Genomic DNA, 22,480 nt, shown 5'->3' with positions numbered 1-22,480 from the left:
AGCACCGCTCGCTGCTCTCCCCCCCACAGCTGGCTCAGCAGGGCTTTATTCCCTGCTACAGCCCTGCACGGTGCGAGCTCGGGGCTCTGTGGCAAGGACAGGAGCTGGGACCCCGCTGGGTGCCCCTGCCCTGCCCAAACATCGCGTGGGTTGGGTTCCCCAGGGCCCCGACCCCGCTGGGTGCCGCTTCCCCAGAGCCACCCTGCCCCGGCTGTGCCATCGCCTCGGCCTGATGCTGGCTGGGGAAGGGGAGAAGGGAGGCTTGGAGGGATGCACCCTGGAGCTGCCATGAGTACCGATGGAGATGGACGAGCCCTGAGCACGTCGTCCCTCCATCAGTCCCAAAACCTGAGGGGGAAAGCTGGGGACTGGAGGGAGCGAAGCGAGGCAGAGCTCCTGGCAGAGCCGGAGATAAAAGGCAGGAAGGGGAATGCTTGGCAAAATTGAATCTGTACAAATCAGCAAGTCTGCCTAATATGTAACCCACAGACTAAATAGAATTAGCTAATGAACTTACCGAGCCCCTGACAATTATTCATAAATAGTCAGTGAGAGAATGGCACATCCCAGGTTTATTTAATGTCTTTATTAATGATCTGAAAGCAAGAGTAAACAACACATTAATTACGTCTGGAGAAGACTCGGAGCCGGAAGGTGTTGCAAATGCTGCCAAAGACAGCAAAGTCACACCACAGGCCCTAAAGAGGTTAGAAATAAACCAGCAGGGAACGAGGCATGCGTAATCCATCAGCAAAAGGTGTCTCGGGGGGAAAGGGACCTGAAATATAGACGTCCGAGAGGAAGGAGACTTGTGCTGCACAAGGGCTCAGTGGGAAGCCAGGAGTGGGTTTGGGGAGGTGGAGAGAGGGGCTCCGAGGTGAGCCAGAGCAGGGTGAGGACTCGCAGGGTGGGGACATGCTGTCACCAAATGGGTCCGAGCTCTCCCAAATCTGTGCACCATCGCATGGCCCCGGGGAAGGTGGATGCCCAGGGAGAAACAACGAAGCTCTTTTCCTGAGCCATTCTGCCCTGCATCCCACGAGCTGAGCGTCACCCCGATGCCCCTAACCCCACTGGAGGACCCTCGGAGAGCCCCTCCTGCGGGCAGCGGTGGGCAGGAGGCGTTGCAGTGGGCAGGGAGCACCCAGGAGCACCCCGCTGCGCCCCGCTGCCTGGGCACCCTCGGGACAGGCACCGCCGCTCCTCCCCGTGCGTCGCCCCAGCGTGAACAAGGGCGCTTTGAGAGCAGGGTGGGTCGGGGAGCGGGAGGCCACTACCCCTTTAAGAGGAAAATTTGTAATCCGAGTGAATTCCTCCTTTCTGACAGGCGGGAGAAGCCGCAGGTCCCTCCCTCACTGCACTTTATTAAATATAGTAGTAGCGGCAGCCCTCGGCTGGAAGCGGGCGCTGCTGGAGGCTGCTCCGGCCGGGAGGCACCATGGGCACCCGAGGCGGCCCTGCCACGCTGCTGCTGCTGCTGCTGGCCTGCCAGCACCGTCCTCTTCGTGCAGGACCCCCGGGCGGAGGTAAGCCCCCGTCCCACCACCCTGCTGCCGGAGCGGCGAGGGACAGGGGGACGCTCGGCGGTGGAGGCGCAGGGCAGAGCGCGGGGCTGGTTGGGCTGGGAGGGAAGGGGACCCAGTGTGAGCACCCCTGGGTGCCCTCCTGGAGGCCGAGGAGCTGCCTGGTTTTGGGCAGGGTGTTTGCAGCCTGTCCCGCCGGAGGATGAGCTGCTGGGACTGCTCGGCAGGGCTGCTCCTGGGGAGCTGCGTGCCCGTGTCCCGCCGGCTGCTTTCCCAAGGGTGCTGGGTGGGATGGGGCCCGTGCGTGGCAGTGGTGCTGCCGGTGGGTGAGGAGGGAGCTGAGCAGCTTCACCAGAGCGTGCTTCACCTCCTGGCTCTGCTCCGGCTGTCTGTCTGTCCGTCCTGTGCGCCGGGGTGGGCGCAGACCCCAGCGTGGGGCACGGGGCTTGCCTTGTGCCACAGGGTCTGAGCGCATGGCTCTGGGCACCACACAGCACAGTGGGAGCAGTCGCTGGGGGGCTGCTGGTGTTGGGGGGCACGAGGGACAGCAGGGACTATTGAGGGGTTCCGCCACCCCGGGGATGAGTCCTTCCAATGTGCCCAAAAGCAGAGGGCAGCCCTGGGGCACCTCGCCCTGCCGTCCCCGTTCCCTCCCCGGGGAGCAGGTGGCCTCCCAGGACTCGCTCCTCTCCCTCCAGGCTTGTTCCTTCTTTCCTTCATGCACCAAAATATTAGGATGCCTGGCAAGCTGAGTGGAAAAAATCCCTTTGTTAATGAACAGAGTGCTCTTCTTCCTTCCAGTGCTGACCTTTAGGTCCTGGACAGGGCTTCCACCCCTCAGGGCTCCTGCCTGCTCCTGTGCGCGGGAGAGCAGCAGGGGCTGCCCTGGCACCCTCTGGGGGTGCAGACACCCCTGTGGCATCCCAAAATCACTGGGAGGCCACTGCCAGGCTTGAGCATGGACGAGGCACAGGCATGGCTTTATTTGGCGCTGCCAAAACCCAGAGGTTTGCCCCCAAATACCACCCGAGGCCAGGGCGCGGCTGCAGGGAGCAGAGGACATCCGCTAGCACAGGCCCTTGGGGCTGAGAAGGGGAAGAGGTTTTGCACCAATTTCCTGCCGTGCCCAGCCCGAAATGGGCAGCCTGTGCCCATCAGCTGTATGTCAAAAAGGAAAAACACCAGAAAGTTTCTCCTCCTGCCATCGGAGCGTGAAACTTTGGCAAAGTGCTTAGAGAGGAAAAAGCACCCAGACCCCAGCAAGGCCACCAAAAAACGAGTCCCCCAAATCCTCGTGCTGGGGACTCGGTGGGGCCGGGAGCTTCCCAGGAGGGACGCTGGAGGAAGGGCAAAATGCAGCCCGTGTCCATCCCTGGGCCCGCTCTGTCACCTGCCTGCCTCCCGCGGATGTCACCCCCGTGCTCGGAGACCCGGCCTCTCCTTGCTCCAACGCGCAGCGAGGGCACCGCGTGCCTTGAGGTCACGGCTCCGGGCGGCTGGAAAAGTTTCCAGCTGATGGGAACGGACAGGAAAAAGTCTGACAGGGGGGGAATGCAAACTGGTATCGTGGGAATCGGGGAGGAATATTCTTGTCTCACTCATATTTAGCAGCGGAGGGCTGCAGGCAAATGTATAATAAGCGCATTCCTCCAAGATCGCAGCTCGGGGTTAACCTCAGCGCGGAGGAACTAACGTCAGGTTGCAGGCTGCCCAGGAACACGGCCTCATGGGCTTTGGTGGAGGATGTGTGTCTAAATTAGGCCCCAGGCACAGCTTGGCCACGGCGCAGCCCTTCCCATGCGCCTGCAGGCACCAGGCTCCGCTTCGCTCCTTTTCGGGACTCCCCTGGCGTCAGCAGGCTCATGGCTTTCCTCAACCCCCAGCTTTCCACTGGGAAAGCTCCTCGGCGCGGGTTGGAGCCGTGCCCACGTGCCCAAGACTGCCCTGTGTCTGCACACTGCCTGGAGATGTGGAACGAGAGGCTCCTCGTCCCCGAACCATGCCCCAAATCCTTCTCATCCCCACCGTGCCCCAGAACCTTCCCATCGCCACCGTGCCCATCGCCGTGGCTGGGACAGGGCGAAGAGAAGGGGAGAGCTCAGACCAGGAGCAGCGGGAGAGCTTCCCTCCTCCCGAAGCAGATGTTCCTCTGCGCTGCTCCTGGAAGGTTTGCACGAGGACAGAGGCTTTCGGTTAACATGCAGCCCCCAAAGAAAAAGGAAGCCCAGAAGAAAGCAGCCTCAAAAAAAAAAACAAAAAACCACTACCTACCAAGTTGCTTTCACACAGGTGGATTTTTGGCCGGGCCTGTGCTTACCAAACACGGCCCCAACACCCCCAGACACCAAGCAGCTTGTGCAGGGAGCAGCACTGAAACGGGAGCATCCACGAGGGGTGTCCGAGGGCTCCGCGCCCTTGGGCGCACGGCACGGTGCCGCGGGGAACCGCGCCGCGCTCAGCGGTTGCTCTTGGCTGCCTGACAGCCGGACAGACAGCCGGTAGCAAACAGCAAGCACGCTGGGGAAGGGCGGGCAGTGCTAAAAACAGCAGAGAAAGCCACGGGGAAAACCGCCCGGCCTCAAGGTGGCCGGCCCAGCACGTGCCCGCCAGTCCCAGGGAAATGAAAGCCACATTCATCCAGTGCCACCGCGCCGAGGGCCCGCGCGCTGCCGTGACTCACGGGCTATTAAAGGAGCCTTTATGGGCCGTGAGTCAGGGAGGGATGGGCACCGGGAACGTCCCATGCTGCTTTTGCCCAAATCTTGTTTTTCTGGAGGTTGTTTTTTCCTCCCGGCCGCACGGTGCCATGCGCACCTCCCACAGCCGGCCAACGGTTTGAAGGGGAAACTGCGAGCAAAAGTTATTCTGCCTCATCCCATCTCTTTGGCCAAAACCTCTCTCTTTTGTTATTTTTGGTTTGGGGGAAAATCAGCCCAATTCCCCCCACATTTTCGGAGCAGAGCTCTTCCCACATAGACATCTGCCTTGGGATACCAGAGATGTCGCGCCCCATCCCACAGAAGCCCATGGGTCCTGGGGGTCATTTCCTCTGGGAAGCGGGGCGCACGAGGCTGCCAGAGCCAAGTTTTGGCCAGAGGTAGCTGCGGCTGAGAACAGCCTCCTGCCCCGGGGGGACCCGCTCACGCCTCCCCGCGCCACCAGCCCTCTCCCCACGTACGTGCTCCCAGCTATAAATAGAGGGCGGGCGGGCAGGCGTTTATTTTCTCTATAAACACCAGCCCTCGGCTTGTTTCTCAGAGATGGGAAAGGCGTGGGGCTGAGAAATCCCGGGCTGGGGTGGGAGGGCAGAGTGGGGAGGGGGCCCCTGACAGCATGAGAAAGGGGAAAGGAAGGATTTCAGCTGCTCTGCTCCAGCCAGACCACCCCAAATCCCTTTCCTGGGTGCGCTGGATGGGGAAATTAAACCCGGCAGGTCACTGCTGGCACAGCTTTGGCATCTCCCCCCTGTGTGCCCGCATGTTTGCTCCTCTGGAGCACCTCTCCCCCCCCCCAGCCCCGAATTTGGCTGGTGCATCCCCGTTGTCCTGGCGCTCCGAGGCCGATCCATCCCACGCCAGGCTGGGAAGCGGCTGCCGGGAAGCTCTCCAGCGGCGGCCGGGCTGTTTGTTTGCAGCCGCGCATCGCTCCGGTAACATCCAGCCCGCCCCGGGAGGATGCTCGGGAGCCTCTCCAAAAGGGGCGCCCGGCTCCGCTGCCCCCGGGGGCAGGTCAGGGTGCGGGGCCGTGTCCCCGTGCCCAGATATGGGGCCGTGTCCCCGCTCCCAGATAAAGGGACCAGCCGGGCAGCTGGAGCCCCGGCACCGAGCTCGCCGCGAGCAGGGTGGAGTTGGGAAAAGTTGGCAGCCAGAAGGCGAGAGGCAGCTCGAGAGAGCGAGGAGAGGGGAAGAAAGAAAGAACAAAACCCGTCTTGGGATGGTTTGGAAACCACGTCCTCTGGGGCTGATACAAAATTTCCAGGCCAACTTCTCCTGGCAGCGGGAGACGCAGCGAGCCTGAGTCACGCCGCCGGGGCCGTCACAAAAGCCCCATTTAGCCGCCGGCCTCCCCAAATCCTCCCACTTTCTCCCCCCCTGTTCTCCTCCCAGAGCAAAAGCTCCAAGCACCTCTTCCAGCTCGGGCTGCCTCCCTGCATCCCTCCGGATCCGTTAGCACACAGAACTAAAGCCTCCCCATCCCGGCCTCTCTGCTCCAGTCTGGGGGTGCAGCAGGGGCGGGCAGCCCCCTCCCCGTGTGCCGGCCGCACAGATGCTCACCCCCAGGTGTGACCCCCGATGTCACGCTGCGCCCCAGCCACCGGGATGTCTAACACGTGTGCAGGGTGTGCTCCTCCAGCTGCACACATGTCCCCAGAGGGGCAGTGCTGGCAGAGCACCCTGGCAATTTTTGGGGGGTTCCCAGCACCCTGGCGGCGTGACAGAGGCAGATGCCAGCGCCGTGCCCTCCCCTCAGTGGCTCCATGCAGGGTAGGGCAGTGCAAGGAATGCCAGCAGCACTTGGGCTGCTTGAATCACGGCAAAATTATGCTGGGGAAGCGAGGGCCTGAGCAGCGAGGCTGCGGCCAAGGCTTCTGGACCCATTTCACAGCAAAGCGCTGCGCCGCCTTCCTCCTGCCGGGGCCGCGCAAACCAAGTGGGGGCCACGGCTGCGCCTGACCCCGAAGTCCGTGGGCTGCAGAAAGGCATTTTTGTGCGGGAGCCAGGGCAGGAGAGTGGGGAAGCAGAGAGGGAGAGCAGCTGGGAAGGAACTGCAGCAACAAACACAGGCGGAGGCTCTCGCGGAGGTAGGGGCGGGTGCTGTGGGGCGAGCAGGACGTGCAGGGGAGAGCACGGCGCCTCTTCCCTGGGGGTCTCCTCCCGCGGCCAAAAAGAGGGGGTGGTGAGGCTCCTCCGCAGCCAAGCAGCGTTATCAGAGGCGGCTCTGCTCTCTCTGCTTTCCAGCAATCCCTGCTGCGCCTGGAAAGTGAGAGCGGGAGCGAGGAGCAGAGCCCCGCTCCCTGGTCCGGCTGCGGCGGGGTTTGGGAAGCGCGCACAGCCCTGGCACGAGGCCGTGGGAGCCGTGCTCACAGCCTGCAGGAGAAAATGCAGGAGCAGGGGTGAGGAGGAGAAGCCTTCCTCCATGCCACGGGCTCCCACCGGTGCCAGCGGGGGGGGGAAATGAGGCAGCTGCTCCTCTGGCTGCCCCAAAAACTTGCTTCAGGACATCCCCGAGGTCCCTATCCAGCTCGGATGCTCAGGGCCAGCTCCCGTGCTGCCCAACCCCATGGCACGGGGATTTCCCCGCTGTACCCATCTGGGGTCTCTCCTCAGCCCTGCAGCCAGCAGCCCCCGGCCCCCCCACATCCCCAGAGGGGGCTTTGGGGCCCCCCTGCTCCCAGCCGAGCCCCAGCCAAACCCCGGGGCCTCTGCGCACTGGCTGTGTTTGCCTTAGCCCGCCTCGCAGGCTGCTCATTTCCTTCCCCGGCCATAAATAAAACCACGCCGTAAAACGAAGGGAATGTGGAGCATAATGCAGCCTTTCTCCAAAAAACCCATCGGAGGCACGGGGCAGGCGGGGACCTCTTCCTCCCGCCGAGCCCCCTCTTGTCCCCAGCCCCATCCCGCAGCTCCCGGGGAGGACGAAGCCGGGGGCCACCCACGGCGGAGGCAGGAGGGCTGGGCGAGCCCGCTGCCTTATAAAGTCACCAAAACCCCGGCCCCGAGCGCCTGGGAGCCCGCTGACGCCGCGGAGGAGGAATGCGCCAGGCTGGGGCGTCCCGGAGCAGCGGCTGCCAGCGAGGGGCTCGCCGGCCCCGGCACACAGGGGCCGCTTGTTCGGGGAGAAGCACAAGCAGCGGGCTGTCGGTGGGGACAAGGAGCCCTCGCTCCACACCTGGTTTTCCACCCCAGGAAGGCCGGGGCAGGGAAGGGCTGAGGACACAGAGAGCCTTTCAGGTGGGGCGTGCGCGCACGAGGCGCCCCCGGCCCCCGCCCCGGAGCTGGGGGTGCAATTAAAAGGTTGCTTTAACGAATTCCAGTCCCCTCCCTGCAAACACAGGCGGGCGCACGGCCCCTTCCTGCTCGGGCAGCCTGAATGAAGCCTTGTTGAGCAGCCAGCCTGCCTTCCTCCGGGCAGGTTTTCCTCCACTCGTCCTCAGCATCCTTCCCGGCGGGGACGCAAGGGTCCCCAGCACCCCGGGCACAAGGGAAGGATGTGTGCCCCCCTGCCACAGGCCCTGCTTGTCCCAGCGCTGTCCCCCAGGCGCTAGAAAACAGCCGGAGAGGCCCAAGCAGCTGTGTTTTCGATGGAAAGGGGACGAGGCAGGGGGAAGCAGGCCAGGGCATCCCAGACCCGGCGCGTGGCCGGCGGCTGGGGCGGGCGCCCGACGTGCACAGAGCCCTCACTTGTTCGCCTGGCCTTGGAGGAGCAGAGCACGCCCGGGGTTTGCTCAGAGCCTGGCTTTTGGCTTTCCTCCTTGTTATTTTCAATGAAAAAAAAAAAAAAAGAAAAGAAAAAAAAGAAATAAAAAGACAGTGCAGCCTATAATCTGCTGGCTGCTGGCCGGCTGCTCGGAAACTGTGACGGGGGCCCCATCGCCTCTGCAGCAGCCTTTCTACGGGGCTGGCGAGGCGCAGGGCAGTGATTTCCTGCGGGACCCTGCAGCTGGGAACGGGAATTATTTTTAGCCGGGGGGAGCGGGGCGGCCAGGGGCTCGCCCCCGGATGCGAGGATTTGCTTCTCTCCACGTGGGGTGCAAGAGCCAGCCGGGACATCCCCTTCTGGGGACAAAACGGCACGTTTGTCACCCTCAGCTTTAAGCCCCGGTCCTGACAGCCTGCTGCAAGATGTGAGAGCTGCCTTCGAGCACCTCCTGGCCAGGCTGTGGGGCAGAGGGGTGCTGCAACAAGGTTTGGAGACAAACAGCAGTAACTCGCATTGCTCTGCAGCCGGAGAAAAACCCCAGAGCCTCCTGCAATGGGACAAGGGTCCCCTTCCCTGCAAGCGGCATCTCTCCCCTGGGCATCGTCACTTTTGGCAGCCTTGCGCTGTTTTTCAGCAACATCTGAAAGCCACGTTTGTTGGGCTAGGGGAAGCCACAAAAGCAAAGGCTCGGTGGGAGCTGGAGCCGTGCACGCACATGGGGGAAAGCTCGGTGGGAGCCAGCACGGAATGTGCAGGCGAGGTCTCCTGGGGCCCAAATGCAACGCGGGCGTGCGTGCCTGCATCCCATGCCTGTGCAGGGAGAGGGAAAAGCCTTTTTGCAATGTGCTGCATGCAGTGTGGTGCCAGAAGGGCCACTGGGCTGGTTTTGCAGAGACCAGCAGCAGGAGGGAGCAGGTTGGGAGAGGACAGCAAGGCTCCAGGAGTCACTGGCTCCGGAGAGGAGGATGAGGAAGCCAAAGTGACACTTGCCAAGGGCATGCACAAGGACCAGGAAATGAGCAGGCTTGAGTAAGACGTGCTGGCAACCCTGAGCGAGCGGCTGGCCGTTAATGCGGGCGTTGGATATTTCCATGCTGCCATTCCCTCCCTGCCCAGTGCGGGTGGGGTAAGGCTCCTTGCAACACCCTCACTGCTCTCCTGGACCCCAGCAGAAAGCTGATGCCCTTCCTCTGCTCTCAGAGCTGGGATGTGGCATCTGGGCAAGGAGGGCTGCATGTCCTGAGGCCACTCGGCCGTCCCCAAAGCGCTCAGGCTGGAGACGCTCCAGGGAGAGCCCCCTCCACAGAGAGCATCCCTCCACAGGGCACAGCCTGGCCAAAAAGCACAAAAAGTCACCTAAACCTCCCAGAGCGTGGCCTGAAAACGCGCATTCCCCCCCTCCCAGCGCATCCTCCCCAGACTTTTACATCCTACGGGTCTTGACAGAGTTAATGCCTCATCCCGCAGGCGCGCAGTGCAGGGAGCGCCGCGGGGCCACACGCAGCATGTGCTCCGCACGCGGGTGCAGCGCACACACACACACGCATTCAGGCAGTGAGCAAGCAGCGCCGCTGTGAAACTAAGCAGTGCCACGCTGTGGTTACCTCCTGCTTGTCCTCCTGCCAGCGCCCTGTGACACAGTCCCTGGTCCCGCGGCCACATGCCATTGCGCTGAGTCCGCTGAGGGCGCGCGTACGCTGGGTGCTGAACGCCTTCCAGCGGCGGCCCCAGCCCAGCACGCTCCCACGTCCACATATGGATTGCACACACGCTCTGCACGCATTTATTCCTCCAGATCTGTCCGAGCCGCTGCCTCCGGGGCGAACCTCAGCAGTGGTTTGATGCTACGGGGAGCTGTTTGAGAATGGTGCTGAGCAGGGAGAGGATTTGCATGGCAAGGTTTCTCATTCCTCCCGAGGGGGTGTCCAAAATGGACAGGGCTCCTCGGGCTAACAGCACACCTCCCTGCACGTGTGCAGGGGGAGGCTGGAGGCTGCAGCCTTCGGGCCCCATCGCGTGGCCGGCGCTGGAGGATGCAGCTCCCAAACGCGCAGCCCAGCGAGGGAAGGACTCCGGGAAGGGGCCTGGGAAGGGGGCTGCAGGCTCACAGCACCCACACGGCCAGGGCTGAGGGTGCCTTTCCCTGCCTGACCCTCTCCTTTCACCCCTCCGCAGCCTCTTTTTTTGGGGACAGCTACGTGGAGATGCCGCTGGCAGACGCCTCGCGCACGGTGCGGCTGCGGCTCCAGCTCTACACCAGCCAGGACAGTGGGCTGCTCTTCCTGGCCGCCGGGCAGCCCGACCACCTCCTGCTGCAGCTGCGAGCTGGCACCCTGCAGGTTGGTACCTCAGCTCCCCGAGTCCCTCCGGGGGTATTAAAGACAGGGAACCGGCCCCCAGGTAGGGAAGCTGGGCCATGGGAAGCGTCTTGGACACCCTGATGCCAGCACCCCGTGCTCATTGCGTGCTCGGACATGGCACTGAACACCCTGGAGTGCGAGGGGCTGGGGAAGGGATGGGCCAAGCGGACCAGAGAAATGAGAGGTCTCCACCCAACGCCCCCATCCTACCGCAGGCTGAGTGCAGCTGGGGCGTGGGAAGGGAGCAGGACAGAAGAACAGAATTTCCTCTTGTGGTTACGGGGCTGGCGCCCACCACAAAGGAAAAAAAGAGGAACGCATCCCTGCTTCCCCGGGAGCCGCTGGGCTGGGCCACGGACCACATCTGAGCGCGAGCAAGCAGCTGACCAGAGCTCCCTGAGGCAGGGCGCGTGTCTCGGGGCCCGCTGGCCAACCCTCTACTTAGGGAGGCTCTGGGCTGCCGCTCGTGATGACGGTGCCCACCCCGTTTCTGGTTTCTGGATTAGAGTGGACACAGGCAAGCCTGCTATTTCCCCTGCCAGTCCCCAGGCTGACAGCTGGCGGGGCTGGGAGCAGCGCAGGCGGTGGGGAAGGGGCTGGGAGATGGAGGAGCATGCAGGGGCAGAGCAGGGCAGGGCACGTGGCAGTGAGCAGAGGGACCACAGCGCTCCTAAACCCCCAGGGATGGGCCCACGCTTTGTCAGGAGGGTGCTGTGCACGAGCCCCAGTGCTGACCCCGCTCGCTTTCCTTCCCCCAAGGCCAGGCTGCGGCTGGGCTCGGAGGAGGTGACGCTGCAGTCACCAGCAGAGCTGCAGCTGGACAACCTGGCGGTGCACGACGTGGAGCTGCTGGTGGAGGACGGCAGGATGACGCTGACCATCGACGGCCTCTTCAACAGCTCCGTGGACATCCCGGGGCCCGTCCGGGAGCTGGACATCCAGTACGGCCTCTATGCCGGCGGCACCGGCGGCCTCAACCTGCCCTACCTCGCCGGGGCCAGCTCACCCTTCAGAGGCTGCCTCCACTCGGTGACGTTCAACGGCCTGGATGTCCTCTCCCCACCGTCCTCCGGTGGCAGCCCCAAGGTCTTCCACGAGGTGCAGGAAGGCTGCAGCACGCAGTTCTCTGCCGAGCCCGAGGACCCCTTCGGGTTCCTGGGGCCACAGTCGTACGTGGCGTTCCCCACGTGGGACGCGAGGGAGGAAGGGACCATCGAGTTTGTGGTCACCACGGACGTCACCCACGCGCCCCTCATCTACCACGCGGGCACGGAGGATGACTTCTTCTACCTGGAGGTCTCCAACGGGCGCCTGAGGGGCTTTGTCAACAAGGGGAATGGCGTCATCGTCCTGCACAACAACGTCTTCATCAGCGACAAGCAGCAGCACTACGTCAAGGTCTACACGGGCACCCACAAGCTCGAGATCCTGATCGACTACTACGCCTCCTCCACGTCCAACCGGGGCATCAACAACTACCTGGACCTTCAGGGAAACCTCTTCATCGGAGGGCTGAACGAAAAGGCCCTGCAGGGGCTGAGAGCGCACCGCCTTGCCTTCACCTCGGCGGGCACCATGAGCAACACGTCCTTTGTCGGCTGCTTGGAGGACCTGCGGATAAACCTGCAGAGGAAGAGCCTGCAGGACGCCGTGCTGACGAAGAACATCGCGGCCGGCTGTGGGAGGTCAGACCACGACTACGAGGACTACGAGGAGGCGTACGAGCAGGACGAGGCACCCACCTCCCCTCCGCCGGACGCCTGGCCGGTGGTGGAAGCGTGCCGGCCGGACAGCAGCTTCCCACCCGCCCTGGCCAACATCAGCAGGCTGCTGCACGTCAGCCCCCTCGTCCTGTCGGAAGGGGGCACGGCCTATCTGGAGTGGAAACACGTCCAGCCGACGGTCGACTTGAGCCTCGCAAACATCCGCCCGTCCCAGATCCTCTTTACCCTCGCCGGCGACCCTCGGCACGGCCAGCTGGAGCTGGACGTCCCCGGGTCCAGGAGCAGGAAGAAGTTCACCCTGCTGGACATCATGAATCGGAAAGTGTGGTACGCCCACGACGGCTCCGAAGCGCCCATGGACCAGCTGGTGCTGGAGGTGACGGTGGCCGCCCAGCAGGGCGTCCCCGAGTGCCTGCGGCAGGGGCAGAAGTACGTGCTGCCCGTCATGGTCAGCCCCACCAACGACGCCCCGCAGGTGATCTTCCCCCACGGGAACCAGATGACCATCCTGTCGCACACGCGCCGGCACCTGAGCACGGACACCCTGCAGGTGCTGGACGACGACACCTCCTGCGATGACCTCGAGTTCCAGCTGCACGGCACCCAGCAGCTGGACGAGGGCTACGTGGAGTACGACTTCCAGCCCGGCGTGCCCATCGAGGAGTTCTCCTGCAGGGAGCTGGAAGCAGGCAACGTGGTCTACGTGCACCAGAGCGGGACAGACTTGCAGCTCACCTTCCAGGTGAGCGACGGCTCCGTCCCGAGCCCCGTTGCCACGCTGAGGATCCTGGCCATAGAGCCCGAGATCCGCCTGCGCAACAACACCGGGCTCTCCGTCTCCCAAGGGGGGGCGGCGCGCATTTCCACGGCCAACCTGTCCGCCGAGACAAACGCCGGGAAACAACGGGTGCCCATCCTGTACAGCCTCACGCAGCCCCTCAGGTACGGCGAGCTGCAGAAGCAGGGGAGCACGGGAGGGGAGTGGAAACGAGTCGAGTCCTTCCAGCAGCAAGACCTGGAGCAAGGGCGCATCCAGTATTTCTGCACGGATCCAGAGCACCGGCTGGAGGATGTCGTGGAGAAGCTCCGATTCGACGTCCAGGTGGGCCAGAAGGTCTTGCCAAACAACACTTTTCTCATAAGCATTAAAAGAGCCACCATTAAGATGAAGACCATGGTCCCCCTCCAGATGAAGAACAAGCGGCACAAAAACATCACCAGCAAGGAGCTGGAGGCGATGCTGGAAGACCCAAACTCCGCCCCGGTCCCTTTCCGCTATGTGATCATCCAGGCCCCCAGGAAGGGCAACCTGGAGCTGCTGGGCAGCAGGCTGACCGAGGGCTTCGCGTTCACCCAGGAGGACCTGCAGAGAAACCGCCTGAGCTACAGCGCGACCGTCAGGAACTCCCAGCAAGCCGAGGACGCCTTCCAGTTCCACGTGCGCGCCGGCGAGCAGCACTCTCCCGTCTACACCTACCCCATCAGCATCGGGGGGGACCCCGACGCGCCCAACCTGACCAACGTCCTGCTGACGGTGCCGGAGGGGGGGCAGGCTGTCATCTCCAAGGACCACCTGTTCGTGCAGAGCCTGAACAGCATGGACTACCTCTACGAAGTGATTGAGGGGCCGGCCCACGGGAGGCTGGCGTGGGCAGCGTCCCTCGGCAGGGCGTCCAGCGAGGAGATCACGGAGTTCACCAACGACGACATCCTGCACCGCCGGCTGCTGTACCAGCACGACGACTCCGAGACGCTGGAGGACGACATCCCCTTCGTAGCCACCAGGCAGGGCGAGGGCAGCACCGAGCCCGAGGCGGAGGAGGTGAGAGGGGTTTTCAGGGTCTCCATCCAGCCCGTCAACGACCATACCCCCGTCCGGGCGGTGAGCAAGGTGTTCAACGTGGTGCGCAACGGGCAGCACCTGCTGACGACGGACGACATCGCCTTCACCGACAAGGACTCGGGCTTCTCCGACGCGCAGCTGGTGCTGGCCAGGAGGGACATCTTGTTTGGCAGCATCGTGTCCGTCGACGACAGGAGCCACCAGCTCTATCGGTTCACCCAGGACGACCTGAGGAAGAAGAAGATCCTCTTCGTCCATTCCGGGGCCGACCGGGGCTGGATCCAGCTGCAGGTCTCAGACGGCCTCCACCAAACCACGGCCCTGCTGGAAGTGCAGGCGTCAGAGCCCTACATCAAGATAGTCAACAACACCGGCCTCGCCATCCCCCAGGGGAGCCAGGGGAGCATCGACGCCTCCGTCCTCAGCCTGGAGACCAACATGGACATCAGGTCGGACGAGGAGATACGGTTCCTGATCACCGCCCCGCCGCGGTGGGGGGCCGTGCTCAGGGGGGGGCAGCCGGTCATGGCCTTCTCGCAGAGGGACCTGCTGGCAGGAGAGGTCTCCTACCGCCACAACGGGAGCAGGAACGCCCGGGATGAGCTCCAGTTCACCGTGGAAGCAAACGAGGTGGCAGTGGAGGACACGTTGGCCATCACCATCTTCCTGGACACCCACCCAAGCCCCCTGCGCATGGTCAACAACAAGGAGATACATGTCTTCCAGGGGGAGGCAGCCGAGATCAAGCAGGAGCACTTACTGGTGAGTATCCCCCTCTCTGCTTGTTCCCCAAAACCCACATCCCCTCCCCGGCCACCAGACTGTGTGTGGGGGGCTATTTAACACCCACCTGCAGTGACCAGAGGACTTGTGCCCGTGTCAGGCTTTGCCCATGGGGCAGAGCCCAGGTCTGGCTTTGCCACGACCTTGGCAAATGTCGGCCCCCCACTCACACTGTGCCTCCCCCGCGCTCGCAGGTGGCCCACGAAGAGATCCCCCCCCAGGACATCGTCTACCTGGTGAGCAGCCCCCCGGCCTCCGGCTTCCTGGTGATGGTCCAGCACGGCCGGGACTCGGACGAGCCGCCCAGCCTCGACCCCGTGCAGTCCTTCACCCAGGAGGACATCAACAGCGGCCAAGTCCTCTACCTGCACTCCAAGCCGGAGGAGGAGCGGGACCACTTCGTCGTGGACGTCACGGCCGGGGGGGCAGACCCCCTGGAAGGGGTGGCAGTGAGCCTCAGCGTGCTCCCTGCCACCGTCCCCCTGGACGTCGGCAACCTCACGGTGCCGGGAGGAGGCTCTGCCGTCCTCTCCACGGCTGTCCTCAACGTCCCCAGCGACTACTTCGTGGCTCGTGGCGTGGAGTTCAGGGTGCTGGAGCCCCCCCGCTACGGCACCCTCCTGAACACCAAGCGGCCCGAGGAGGGGGGGCTGCAGAGCTTCACCTGGAGCGAGGTACGGGGCTGGGGCCACCGGGAGGCTGCAGGGGGCTGCCCCTGGGATGGAGGGGTTTTAGGGGGGCAGGTTCACCCCGTCCGGGTGTGCTGTGGTGGGGGGAAACCCCAAGCTGAGGGCTATGGGGAGGGGATGCGGGCAGAGCCCCGGTGCCAGCCCCTCTCCCCATCGTGGTGCCGGGGCCGTGCCCAAGGGCTGTCCCCCCCCCGCGCCCTTCAGCCAGCCCCTGCCCCGCAGGTGGAGAACCAGGAGGTCCGATACAGGCAGGACGTGCCCCGGGCTCGGGCCGACAGCTTCACCCTGCTGGCCAACGCCTCCGACAGCGGCCGGCAGAGCCAGCCCCGCACCGTCTTCGTGGCCATCGCGCCCCGGCGCACGGCGGGGCCCCGGCTGCGCATCAACGCCGGGCTGCAGGTAAGGGGCCGCGGGGGGGGGAACCGCTGAACAGGGGCTGCGGCCGGCCTTGGAAGGGCTTCTCCGCCTCCTCCTCCTCCTCTTCCTCCTCCCCCGGCCATGCTGAAGCTGTCCACAAGGTGGGAGCATCGCCCCGCTGCGGCTGCTGCTGGCGGCTGGCTCAGCCGGCGGGGTGCAGGGGGGGTTCTCAGGAAAGCCCCCCCCCCTCCCACCCCAGCAGGGACACCCCAAAGGAAGGCTACGGGACGGAGCGGGGCTGCCCTGCAAAGTTTGGGGTCCCCATCTGCAGCCAGCCCATGGTCTGCCCACGCTGCCCTCGACCCCAAAGCCCGCCCCCCCCCCCCATCAGCCCAGCAAAGGCAGCCCCCCACCAGCAAATCCCTTTTTTTAAGGGCACTGAGCCCCGATGTGCCCCAGCTGTGCCCAAATCCCTGCAGGGTCAGGTTAACCTCTCCTCTACCTTGCAGCCAGCCCAGCAGCACGGTCACTCGGGGAAGCTCTGCCTTCCCTCCCAACCACTATAAAACCATCAAAAGACAGGGAAAAAAAATAATAATAACAATACAAAAATACACCCAGAAGCACGGGTTTGTCCTGCGCAGGACAAAGCAAGCAGCGTGCAGGAGGGGCCGTGTGTGTTTGTGCTCCCGGAGAGATGACTTCAGCGTTTAAAGGTCAGCCCGGGCCCGGCACGGAGATTGCACAAAGCTTCCCCTGCTGCACGCACGCCAGCAGCAGGGTGCAGAGTCCACACGGGCAGGATCAGGCCCCGCGGGCTGCGGTCCCTGCTGCCGGGAGGGTGGCTGGGTGCCACCAAGGGAGGCTTCTGCTGCCCTCTGTGCCGTGCCGCCGTGCTGACGGCACCGTTTCGCTGCCTCCACGCCAGCTCTCCCGGAGCGCAGAGGTGACACGGAGTGTGAGCAGACATAATAAGCCAGAAAAGGAGGGCAGGAGCCCAGCTTTAATCATTCAGAGCGGATGTGGGGCTTGGAGTGCTTGGCCCCGCTCAGCTCGGCTGCCCCCGCGCAGCGCTTCCCCCATCCCACCTCCCCAAAGCCGCGCTTCCCGGCCTCTCTCCCCCAGTCCCGCGGGGGCTGCTGATGGATTTGATTTCACAGCCGGCACCCACACCCACTCAAGAAATGTTTGGGGATCGGCCAGCTGGAGAGCGAGGAAAAGAGCTACACTAACCCGACGCAGCTGGCTCTGGGGAGGGCGCGCAGGACCTGACATCCCAGGAATAATCCTAATCCTGGGGTCTGCGGGGCAGGGATGGGGCAGGGGATTAGGAACGGGGCATAGTGCTGCCTCCTGCTCACCTTCATCCCCCTGCAAGCCCAGCAGGAGCCCCAGGGACTGAAAAGCCCCTTGGGGAAGGCAGGTGCTGTGGGATCATGGTGGCAGCGTCCCTGGGCATGGGTGGCACGGCCGGCTGTGGGGCGGCGTGGGCAGCACGCCCCCTGTACGTGCTGGGAAACACGGGCACGGGGTGATGCAGGGCTTGGGAGGAGGCCAGGGCACGGGTGCTTCGCCCAGCAGATGCACAAGGAGCCCTTGTGCGGCGCAGACGTGCCTCCTGGTGCAAGGCACCAGCACTCGGGGACGGGCTGGGGATGGCCGGGGTGTCCCGGGGGGTTACAGCCTCTCCCCGTCCCCCAGCTGCGGAGCGGCGCCACGGCCACCATCGGCCCCCAGACCCTGCGTGCCGAGGACGAGGACAGCCCGGCGGCGGAGGTCACCTTCTCCATCCAGCCCCCGGTCAATGGCAAGGTGGTGCTGAGGCCAGCGCCCGACGTGGAGGTGCGGCGCTTCACCCAGGCGCAGATCGACAGCGGCCTCGTCCTCTTTGTGCACCAAGGTAGGGCCAGGACGAGGCGTCCCCTGGCACCAACCCGTCCCCAAGCCCTGTGGCACCGAGCTCCCCCTCGTGCCAGGTGAGGGGGCTGCCCCGTGCCCCAGCTCCACGCTTTCTGCAGGGCCCCTGGATGGAGGCTTCGCCTTTGACCTGTGGGACGGCGAGAACCTGTCCCCCGGGCACTTCTTCCTCGTCAGGGCGCAGGGCGAGGAGCTCAGCCTGGCCAGGAAGCAGAGCCTCACCCTCTGCCCAGGTGGGTAGGGGGCAGCGCCTGGGGGCCCGGCAGCCAGGCTGCTGTGGGGGCAAAGGGGCAGGGTTGATGTCCCCCCCGGCGTGTTTTCCAGGTGCTCTGCAGCCCCTCACCAGCGAGAACCTGCAGGCGGTGAGCAGCAGCCCCGCCAGCCCCACGGCCCTCTACTACAGCATCGAGCAAGCCCCGCGCCTCGGCCGGCTGCGCACCGCCCGCGGGGACGAAGTCAGGAACTTCACCCAAGCCCAGGTGAGGTCTCGCCCCCTCCACGAGACCCTCCAGCAGCCCCACAGCTCGGGGGTCCCACCCCAATTGCTGGGCGGAAAGCTCCTGGCAGAAAGGTGCCTCCTTGGGGGAGCCAAACCAAGCCCCCACGGTGCCCACGCCGGCTCCAGCACTGGCACCAGCAGTGACAGTGGCACCACGGCAGCCAGAAAGGAGATGGGTCGTGGCATCGTGGCATCACCCGCTGGGGTTATGTTGCCATGAAGCAGAAATGAGCGAGCTTTCTCCCCTCCTAGGTGGATGGCGGGGCGATCTTCTACCAGCACGAGATGCCCCAGGAGCCCTTCTGGCTCGCCCAGGACGCCATCCGCTTCCGCGTGGTAGCTCCGACCTCCATCTCCGACTCCTTCGTCCTGCTCGTGCTGATCTCGTTCGAGGCGAATTGCCCCCAGCGCTCGACTCAGTTGTGGAGAAATGCAGGTAAAAAAAAAAAAAAAAAAAAAGGGAAAAATCAGCCCAGGGGGTGGTGCGGAGTGTGGCTGGAGGAGAAGCAAGGGACAAACAAGTTCTCCTGAGGTTTGCACAATCCTCTCACTGGGGCAGGGAGGGGGGATTGTGCAAATGTCAGAGGAGGCTGTTTGTCTGCAGGAAAAGCAGAATGTACAACTTCCCGTGCTCCCTCCAAGCATGAGCTCTGGTACCACACCGACATCTGACAAGCCACGTCCAGCCTTTGCTGGCCCTATCCACACAACGCCTTCCCCCCGTTGTTTTGCCAGCCTCATCAATCCTATTTTCCTCCTATTCCTATTTCCTATTTTCTTCGCATCCCTCCGTTTCTGACGCCGCTTTGGGTTTTCCCTCCTTCTCCCAGGCCTCCGGCTCGCCAGGGGGGAGCGGGCAGAGATCAGCACCTCGCTGCTGGACGCCTCCAACCTTCTGAGCCAAGTCTCCATCCCCGAGAGGGCCGCGCACGACGTCGTCTTCCTGGTGACGGAGCCACCTCTCCGCGGGCAGCTCTCAGTGGCCGGCGTGGCGCTGGGGCAGCCGCAGCCCTTCTTCCTGCAGTCGGACCTGGCCGCCGGCCGCCTGGCCTACACCCACGGCGGGGACGCTGCCTCCGAAGACCGCTTCCAGTTCCAGGCTTGGCTCCGTCCCCGTGCGCAGCAGTCCCTCCATCCTCCCCGCCACGGGGTGCTCGTCTCCGAAGCTTTCAACATCACGGTGAGCGGCGGCGCTGGGCAGCCACCGCGGGTGGTGAAGCGGCGCCGAGCGCTGCAGGTCCTGCACGGCTCCACCGTGACCTTGTCCCACGACTACCTGGACGTGGCCGAGCTGCAGGGCTCCCCAGAGGACGCGGTCTACACCCTGCTCCAGAGGCCCTTCGCTGGCCACCTGGCCAACGCGCACGACCCTCAGGTGGCCATCGAGCGCTTCACCCAAGCGGACATCAACGCTGGCCACGTGGTGTTCGTCACCACCACCAGCAGCAGCGCCCCCGAGTCCTTAGCCCTGAGCCTGTCCGACGGCCACCACCCGGCCACCCTGACCTCGCTGGAAGTCGTGGTGCTGCCCGCAGCGAGCCCGGTGCTGCTGGAGGTGCCCCAGGAGCTGAACAGGGCCACCCTGACCCCCCGGCACCTCCCGGGGGAGGGCGATGCCCTGTACAGGATCACCAGGGACCCCAGGTTTGGCCAGGTGCTGCTCAACCAAAAGCCGGCGCGGGGCTTCTCGCAGGCGCAGCTGGAGCGCGGGGAGGTGACTTTTACCTTCACCCAGCTCACCTCTCCCCAGGACAGCTTCCAGTTCCTCGCCACATCGCGGGGAGCGAACAGGAGCGGGGAAGTGAACGTCACCGTCCGCGCCCTGGTGACGGCTCGGCCGGGCAGCGTGTGGCCGCGGGGCACCACGGCCCTCCTGGACACCCGCACCCTCGACGCCAGCGAGCTGGCCAACCGCACCAGGAGCGTGCCGGTCTTCAGGATCCGCAGGTCGCCCCGCAGCAGCCGGCTCGTCAGGGTCTCGGGGGACCCAGGGCAACCCCCGACCCCGATCGAGACCTTCAGCCAGAGGGAGCTGGAGCAGGGGCTGGTGGGGCTGGAGGTGCTGGATGCCGGGGACACCCAGCAGCACCCGCAGAGTGACAGCTTCCTCTTCGAGGTGGCGGCTGCCGGTGTGCCACCAGCGCTGGCAGCCCTGGAGTACATCACCGAGCCCTACAACGCCTCGAAAGCCTATGGGGTCACCCTACTCATGGCCCCGCCAGCACCGTCGTCCCCGGTGCCGTGGCCGCAGGGCACGGCGCGGAGCAGCCCCAACGCCAGCGAGGTGGGCATGGTGCCCCCCAGCGCCTGGCCGGGCCCCGGGGCCACCGCCAGCCCCAGCCCCGTGGAGGGGGGCACCTTCCTCAGCTTCATCGAGGCCAACATGTTCAGCATCATCATCCCCATCTGCCTCATCCTCCTGCTGCTGGCCCTCATCCTGCCGCTGCTCTTCTACCTGCACAAGCGCAACAAGACGGGCAAGCACCACGTGCAGGGCGCCCCGTCCTCCAAGGCGAAGAACGGGGCCGTGCCGGAGCAGGAGACCTTCCGGAGGACGGACCCCAGCCAAGGCATCCCCCTAACGACTGTCAACTCCCTGGAGGGCAAGGGCGCGGGTCCCCCGCCCCAGGGCATGGGTCCTGGGGTGCCACCGGACCCCGAGCTCCTCCAGTACTGCCGGACATCCAACCCCGCCTTGAAAAACAACCAGTACTGGGTGTGAGGGGCTCAGGCGTGGGGGGCACGAGCAGCCAGACCCCCCCAGACCTCCTCGGAGCATCAGCACCACCGCCGCCTCCTCCCGGCTCTCCTCCTCCTCCTCCCCGGGAGCTGGCACCGCGCGGGCGCAGGAGGACCCTGGGGACGGGGGGGCTGCCGGTGTGGCTCACCCAGGAGCCCCAAATCTCCGGACAACTTTGGGCAGGGGGGCACTGCAAGAGGGGAGGGGGGGTAAAAAGGCCAGCACGGCCCTGGGGTGCTCTCCTGGGACACCCAAGGGTGCTGGGGGGGAGTGGGGAGGGCCCGGAACAGGAGAGCAGCTCTGGGCGCGAGAGGGAGGATGACGAGCGGCTTGCACTGAGTCAGGCTTGGGATGAAGCTGCCCAAATCCCCCAGGGCTAGGCGGGCTGAGGCACTGGAGCAGAGGCTCGGAAAAACCCCGTGGCCAACGCCGAGGGACTCCAAGGGATCCCCACCCACTTGGAAAAAAGGCTCGGTGGCCGGAGAGAAGAGCAGGGCACGGGACCCGACGCGTTTTCCCACTGTGTGCTCCAGCGCGGCAGAAGCGCAGGGAATAAAGTGCCTTTTCCCGAGGGGCATCCCAAAATCGGTCTGCCCCAGCCTCCTCCCTCCCAGCGCCGCTCCTTGCCAAGCCCGGCGAGCTGCAGAGCAACATTTGGAGGTGGCGGGCCGAGCCCCGGGCTCCGGCTCAACTTTTCCCCAGGCTGACGGCCCGAACGCTTAAATAGAAATTATCCGAGGAAAAACTGAGCGCTGGGCTCAGGATGGGGCCCAACAAAAACACCCCGCGGGGCTGCAGCCGAGAGCCTCCTGGCGGGGCACCTCCTGCTCGCAGCACGCCGCGGCGAGGCCGAAAGTCCCCGGGATGTCCCAAATCCCCCTCCATCCCCCAAAATCACCCAGGGGCTGTGAATCCAGGACGTTTGTAGGACCAGCCCTTTGCCCAGCTGCATTTACGACCTGATATTTGCCGTCCTGCAGCCGTCACAGCTCCGTCCCCGCCTGCCCCAGCCCTGACCCCTGCCTGCTGCTCCCCAAAATCCCCGCCGGCCCTCCCTGCGCCCCCTCCTGCTCCGTGCCCCTCCTGGCTGCTCGCAGCAGCCCCCATCTCCTCGCCGGAGCAGCGCGCCCCAAGGAGACTCGATGGAAGGGACGTGGCCTACTTTGAGGAGCAAAGTGGGTTGTTTTTAAGGCTGGTGGTTTTACTCCCCGCTGCCGGGAAATATCCGCTTCCTGGGGTCAGCAGAGGACAGGCAGCAACCGGGGAGACGCCAGCACTGAGCTGCACTTCTGTGGGGCCAGGCTGTGCTGGCAGCAAATCCCCCACAGAGCACCACCGAGCACAGGGCCACCACGGGGCTGAGAGCCGCTGTCCCTTGGCCACCGTGCCACCTCCTGCACCCCGAGCAGCCCGCCCGGGGCCGAGGATCCTGGCTGTGGGTGCCCACCGGGCTCTGCCGGGCACCAGGGAGCTCCCAGCTGCCCCCCGTGGGACCCCCGGGGGCAGGAGCTGGGGCAGCGGGGCAGGGCGAGGAGATGGGTCGCAGCCGGGTTGCACGGGCTGGATTTCAGACACCTATTGAAAGGCAAAAAGCCACCAAGCCAAACAGGTTTCTTTCAACACCA

The 22,480-nt window shown here is 64.7% G+C and overlaps 1 protein-coding gene across 1 annotated transcript; it reads left to right on the top strand.

Annotated features, from left to right (window-relative positions):
- Positions 1–1,366: 1,366 nt before the first annotated feature.
- On the top strand, positions 1,367–21,034 carry CSPG4 (chondroitin sulfate proteoglycan 4). The gene is made up of 10 exons (XM_084532694.1): positions 1,367–1,526; positions 10,119–10,282; positions 11,063–14,632; positions 14,848–15,327; positions 15,565–15,741; positions 17,401–17,599; positions 17,718–17,849; positions 17,941–18,095; positions 18,368–18,551; positions 18,946–21,034. Exons 1-10 carry the CDS (start codon positions 1,439–1,441, stop codon positions 20,835–20,837), a joined length of 7,041 nt encoding a protein of 2,346 aa, XP_084388820.1. The 5' UTR covers positions 1,367–1,438; the 3' UTR covers positions 20,838–21,034.
- Positions 21,035–22,480: the final 1,446 nt, after the last annotated feature.

The sequence above is a fragment of the Aythya ferina genome (genome assembly GCF_964211825.1).
Source record: "Aythya ferina genome assembly, chromosome: 11".
Classification (NCBI taxonomy): Eukaryota; Metazoa; Chordata; class Aves; order Anseriformes; family Anatidae; genus Aythya; species Aythya ferina.
Note: the sequence above shows the minus strand (reverse complement) of the source record. Positions and strands in the feature narration are given on the sequence as shown.

Coding starts and splice junctions, on each gene's coding strand:
- CSPG4 (XM_084532694.1), top strand. CDS start 1,439: ATGGGCACCCGAGGCGGCCCTGCCACGCTGCTGCTGCTGCTGCTGGCC. Junction 1,527..10,118: donor TGCAGGACCCCCGGGCGGAG/GTAAGCCCCCGT, acceptor ACCCCTCCGCAG/CCTCTTTTTTTGGGGACAGC. Junction 10,283..11,062: donor TGCGAGCTGGCACCCTGCAG/GTTGGTACCTCA, acceptor CCTTCCCCCAAG/GCCAGGCTGCGGCTGGGCTC.